The 6,390-nt window shown below is 36.0% G+C and overlaps 1 protein-coding gene across 1 annotated transcript; it reads right to left on the bottom strand.

The window, feature by feature from the left end:
* Positions 1–4,048: 4,048 nt before the first annotated feature.
* On the bottom strand, positions 4,049–5,002 carry LOC142851130 (olfactory receptor 5B12-like). The gene has a single exon (XM_075975038.1). It carries the CDS (start codon positions 5,000–5,002, stop codon positions 4,049–4,051), a length of 954 nt encoding a protein of 317 aa, XP_075831153.1.
* Between the last annotated feature and the right edge of the window lie 1,388 nt (positions 5,003–6,390).

The raw sequence follows: 6,390 nt of genomic DNA, 5'->3' as shown, positions 1-6,390 counted from the left end.
AAACACTTTACATGGAAAAGCAACAATAAATCAATGGATAGCTAAAACAATGCTATACAAGTCCATATATTAATATTTTAACAGCATTAATTTCTTTAATATATGTTAGCATCCAACTTGTTCTTTCTATAGTTATCTAATAGAGTCTATTTGAAGTTGTTTACTTTATCACTTGGCATTTTAAATTTTGGTCTTGAATAATTGAGACTCCTGTTCCCAAAGCACGCGAATTTATGATTTCTTCTGTTGTAAGAAAGAAAATAAATATAACTGATATTTCTATATTTTTTTCAAGAAGGGCCTATTTTACTTCATTAAGAGTGTCCCCTCAATGTAGGGAGTATTTTTTACCTTTATCTCTAGTATACATATCTATTTGGGGATGGATATAGATTAGAATACAAATATCTCCATATGACCTCATTTTGAAATGTTTATCTGTTATACAACTAGGAAGGTCAGATGTGTAGGCCTCCCATGTCCCTGACTTCAAACTCTATTACAAAGCTACAGTATTGAAAACAGCTTGGTATTGGCATAAAAACAGAGAAGTCGACCAATGGAATCGAATAGAAGATCCAGACCTGATTTTCGATAAAGGAGCTAAAAGTATACAAAGGAAGAAAGAGAGCATCTTCAACAAATGGTGCTGGCAGAACGGGTTGTCAACCTGTAGAAGAATGAAAACAGATCCATATCTATCACCATGTACAAAACTCAAGTTCAAATGGATTAAAGACCTCAATGAAATACTTAGGTTTGCTGAACTTGTGACATGTTCGTCATGTTTACCCTCAGCTCTGAACATGAAACTTTTCATTTTACCATTATGAGGAGAGGGATCCTGAAATGGCCCTATCCTATAGCTATACTGATGAATATCTTGCACCCCCTTCATCTGTTTCTACATTGATCTTGTATAGCCCAGGGTGGTCTTTAACTCACAGAGATACTTCTGCCTCTGCCTCCCAAATTCTGGGGATAAAGTTATGTGACACCATTGTTTGGCCCCTACTGGGCTTATATATACTCTCTTATCTTTAATAAAACTTTGTTTATTAAACATAGATAAAATACTACTATAAAGTCAAGGTTTGGCACCATGAAGAGAGTCTAAGAGAAGCTGTTGGTAAAAGTATAGCCCATTTTCAACAAGGAACTCCAACATTTTAGGGATGCCAGTATCACAGGAAGACCACCAAGAACTTCAGCAACAGTGAAGTGGAGCCAGCCAGAGCAAAGAAGGTAAACTGTGTGTGTTGCACATGGCAGGGCCAGAGAAGTGAACCCAGCCCTTTGGAGAAATTCAGAAGATAGTGAATCCCAGATATTTCATGGTAGGTATCTTGTTTTGATTTGATTTGACTTGATTGTAACTGTGCCCTGATTTTTTCCTCTTGAAGTAAAAAAAGTATTTTTGTCTAGCTCACACTTGGGAGAGTTGAATTTTATTTTATTTTTTTTTTGATTTTTTGAGGCAGGGTTTCTCCATAGCTTTTTGGTTCCTGTCCTGGAATTAGCTCTTGTAGACCAGGCTGGCCTCTAACTCACAGAGATCCGCCTGCCTCTGCCTCCCGAGTGCTGGGATTAAAGGCATGCGCCACCACCACCCGGCTTGAGAGTTGAATTTTAAAAGACTCTGGATTTCTAAAGAGATTGACTATTTTAAAGGTACTGACAATTTAATGTGTTTAAATATGTAAAGACTTGGAATTCATGAAGTTATTTAAGATCTCAGAGATTAATAAGAAAGGAAAGGTTATGTCTTACTAGTGATGTGTTCCAAAAAACTGTACAATTGTCTATCCCCAGCAAAAAAAAAATGTTTCCACTTTTTTCTTCACATCCTACCCGACACTTGCTGTCATTTCTTTCATTCATCTTGAGCAATTTGTTCAAAGATGAAATCTCAAAATAGTTTTAATTTTAAATTCCCTGAGATCTAAGGATGCTGAACACTTCTTTGTTTCTTGACCTTTCTTCTTTTGAGCATTCTGTTTAGTATTATTTACTTGTAATTGGGTTGTTTGTTTTCTTTCTTTTGCCTTCAGAAAGATTTTGAAATGCATTTTGACAAAAAATATACACTATGAGTTGAATAATTGGAAAAGATCTTTCTAATTCTGTATAATGTCTATTTTTTCAGTGATCATGTACTTTGATATACAGAGGCATTCAGTTTCATGAGACAGCATTTATTGTTTGTATTTCATCTGTGCTATTGGTATTCTATTCAACATTCTTCCTTATGCCAATGAGTTAATAAAAAGGCAAAAACAGATACTAAAAATGACACAAGAAAATTAAAACATCACTTACTGTTGCTGAGTTTTTAAACTTATGGAGCCACTATTGAAATCAGTGTGAATTCCCAGAATGCTAAAATTTATATGTTCAAGCTATACTATTCATATGATCAAGATATAGTATTCCTATTTCCAAAGGACTCAACATAATATTCCACAGACACTTGCTTATCTGTGTTCATTGATCCTCTATTCACAATAGTTAGGAAATGAAAACTGTTAAAATTTCTTCAACCAATGAATGAATAATTAAAATACTGTAGATATACCCTCTGCAATACTATTCAACTGCAAATCAAAATAAAAACTTGAACTTATCCATTCACTGGTTGAGAGACATTTAGGTTGTTTCCTTATACTGGCTATGACAAGCAATGCTGATATTAACATAGTTGAGTTAATGTCCTTATGGTACAACTGAGCATTCTTTCGATATATACCCAAGTGTTATTGCTGGGTGTTATGGAAGGCTGTATCCTAATATTCTGAGAAATCACCGTACTGATACCCAAAGGTGCTGTACCAGCTTACCCTCCCACCAGCAATGTAGGAGTGTTCCCTTTACCCCACAATTTCTCCAGCATAAGTTGTCTTCAGTGTTTTGGATCTTGACCATTAATACAAGTATAAGATGGAATCTCAAAGTTGTTTTGATTTGTATTTCTCTGATGGCTAAGGAAGTTGAGCATTTCCTTAAGTGTCTTTCAGCCATTTTAGATGAGAGATCTCTGCTTAGATCTCTACTCCATTTTTATTGGATTATTTGTTCTTTTGATGACCAATTTCTTGGAAAATGTATTATATTTACAAAACAGAGTACTACACATCAGAAAAATTAATGACATCTTGAAATTTGCAGGCAAATGGATGGGTCTAGCAAACACCACATTGAGTGAAGTAACCCAGACCTAAAAAGACATATATCATATCTACTCATTTAAAAGTGGATTTTAGGCATAAAGAAAAGAAAACCAGCCTATAAATCATAATCTCAGAGAACCTAGACAACAATGAGGACCCTAAGAGAAACATATGTGGATCTAGACATATGGGGGAAGTAGAAAAAAGAAAATCGCCTGAGTAAATTTGGAGCAGGGGGACCATGGGAGAGGGTTGAAGGAGGGGTGATGAAGGAAGAGCAGAGAAAAATGTATAGCTCAATAGAATCAATAAAAATATACCCCCAAAACTTAAACTTTGCTGATAAATGGTTAAACTAGAAACAATAATGTTGAATGAGTTAAGCTAAAACCAGAAAGATAAATATCAAATATCCTCTATCATTGAGGTCTGTGTCTCCAAATATTCAAATGTTAGTAAATACCCTTAGTAAATACAAAAATCAGGATATAAAAATATAACATTTTGGGGTAAGGAAAATGTGGATTAATAGAAAGAGGAATAAAATTGTATAAGATATCTCATCTGTGAAATGGAAAAGGCAGTGTCTTAGATAGTGGGCATGTTATAAACAAAGAAGCATGGTAGAATATATCCATGCTATTAAAGCATTTTATCCCAACTCTATGGAGAAATGTGATGCTGAGGCTACCTGGAATAATAATTTTGGTCTTGAACTGAATTAAATCACGTTTTTGGTAAAATGATCACAGTTTACTCATAATTATATTCACCAAAAGGAATAGTGAGGTTTTATATATAATTCACAGATAAGAAATAAGTGAAAGTATTCTTAGACAAGGGAGGCCAATAAAAGTTTTACATGTCTTAAAAAACATTAGCTAATTGACTAGGCCCAGGAAAATCAGCATTTTTCCTGCAACCTTCTTGAATGCATTCTTGACTTCTTTGTTTCTCAGGCTGTAGACTAAAGGGTTCAACATGGGTATTATCATGGTGTAGAACATAGATGCCATTTTGTCTCTGTCCATTGAGTGATTGGAGTTGGGTTGTAAGTACATAAAAATAATCGTCCCATAGAAGAGAGAAACAGTGATGAGGTGTGATGTACAAGTTGAGAAGGCCTTTTTTCTGCCTTCTGCAGAGCGCATCCTCAAGATAGCAATGAAAATAAGAAGGTAAGAGTTCAGGATAACCACAAGAGAAAAGCTAACATCATATGTACACAACAAAAACAGTATAATCTCATTTAAGTGGATATCAGAACAAGACAGAGAAAGTATTGGGGGAATGTCACAGAAAAAGTGATTAATCACATGGGAATGACAAAAGGAGAGTTGGAAAGTGAGAATAACATGGGTGGAAGATTGGAGAAATCCATTGATGTAGCAGCAGGTAACAATTAGGACACAAGTGGTCCTTGTCATGGAGGTTGAGTAATGTAGGGGCTTACACACTGCTGCATGACGGTCAAAAGCCATTGCAGCAAGGAGGAAACTTTCAGTAGTGGCAAAGGCTATCAAAAAGAACATCTGGGCAGCACATGCATTGAAGGATATGATCTTGTTTTCTGTGAGAAACCCTTCCATTACTTTGGGAGTGACTGCTGAGGCATAAACAAAGTCCACCAGGGAGAGGTTACTGAGGAAAAAATACATTGGAGTATGGAGACGAGAGTCCAGTAGAATCAGCATGGTCATCCCAAGATTCCCAATCAGTGTGATCAAATAAATGACAGTGAAGATGATAAACATAGGAACCTGAAGCTCTGGGGTATTTGTTAACCCCACAAGAATAAATTCAGTCACCTCTGAAATATTCTCCATGAAAGTCATTTGGGAATTTTTCTTTGAGATATGCCTAGGAAGAATGAACAAAAAAATTTTGTTAGCTAATCATGAGTGTCAAATAGAAAATATGAACACGTTCTTATGCCTATACTTTTTTCTTTCTATGCATAGCAGAATCTACATGCAAAATGACATACTGAAATAGGATGGGAACACACAGTTTTTTTCAAAAGGAAATGCTACAAATAATAATTTAAACTTCAGTGTAGGCAGTGACTAGAACAGTTGTGCCATTTCAAATTTGTGGGTCTCAATTTCATTTTCCTGGTATATAAAAAAGTATAGTCTCTTCTAAACTAAACCGTACAATATCCATTACAACTATTTGTAATAGCTACAAACTTTCATGTTAAGATAAATGTTGAAAACTTAACAAGCAGAGAGCACAGTGAAGAACAGGTCATCAAGATTTGATAGTATATAATGAATTTGCACCCACACACTGAGACAATGGGGATGTTCTATCGGGAACTCACCAAAGCCAGCTGGCCTGGGTCTGAAAAAGCCTGGGATAAAACTGGACTCGCTGAACACAGCAGACAATGAGGACTACTGAGAACTCAAGAATAATGGCAATGGGTTTTTGATCCTACTGCACGTACTGGCTTTGTGGGAGCCTAGGCAGATTGGATGCTCACCTTACTAGACCTGGATAGAGGTGAATGGTCCTTGGACTTCCCACAAGGCAGGGAACCCTGACAGCTCTTTGGGCTGACAAAGGAGGGGGATTTGATTGGGGGAGGGGGCGGGAAATGGGAGGCTGTGGCGGGGAAGAGACAGAACTCTTAAATAAATAAATAAATAAATAAATAAATAAAGTATTTCCATTCACCAATGTATTCTTCCACTTTAAATATATCCAGTGATCTGCCATTTTCTCCTAGGGATACTTGAGTCTAATAAATTTGTCGCAAAGTAATGAGGACTTTGTTGGGTCATTTCCTTCATAGATTGGCACCTTTAGAAAACTGTATATATAATGGCATACATTCTTAATTAAGTGTTGATATATTAAACACGTCAAAATAAAAGTGTTTGGTCAGTCAGATGGCATAGTGAGTAAATGGATTTTTGTACCTTGTGAAAAGAAAGAAATGACTGGCCTATGTTCTCAGAATCCCCATATACATTATAGCATATTTATTTACCCCAAATATATACACTCAGATAAATATAATATAAAGGAAAAAGTTGGGCCTGGAGAATTGGCTCAGCAATGAAGGACACTGGCTACTTTTCCAGAGGACCATGTTTCAATTCCCAGCACCCACATGGCAGCTCACAACTGTCTGTAACTCCTATTCCATGGGATCCGAAACCCTCCCATCGACCTACATGCAGGCAAAGCATCAATGTACATAAAAAACAAATAA

This window comes from Microtus pennsylvanicus, chromosome 5 (assembly GCF_037038515.1).
Source record: "Microtus pennsylvanicus isolate mMicPen1 chromosome 5, mMicPen1.hap1, whole genome shotgun sequence".
In the NCBI taxonomy this organism is placed as follows: domain Eukaryota; kingdom Metazoa; phylum Chordata; class Mammalia; order Rodentia; family Cricetidae; genus Microtus; species Microtus pennsylvanicus.
This window is presented reverse-complemented; position numbering and strand designations above follow the sequence as displayed.

Excerpts from the sequence above, each read along its gene's own strand:
- LOC142851130 (XM_075975038.1), bottom strand. The coding sequence starts at position 5,002 with ATGACTTTCATGGAGAATATTTCAGAGGTGACTGAATTTATTCTTGTG.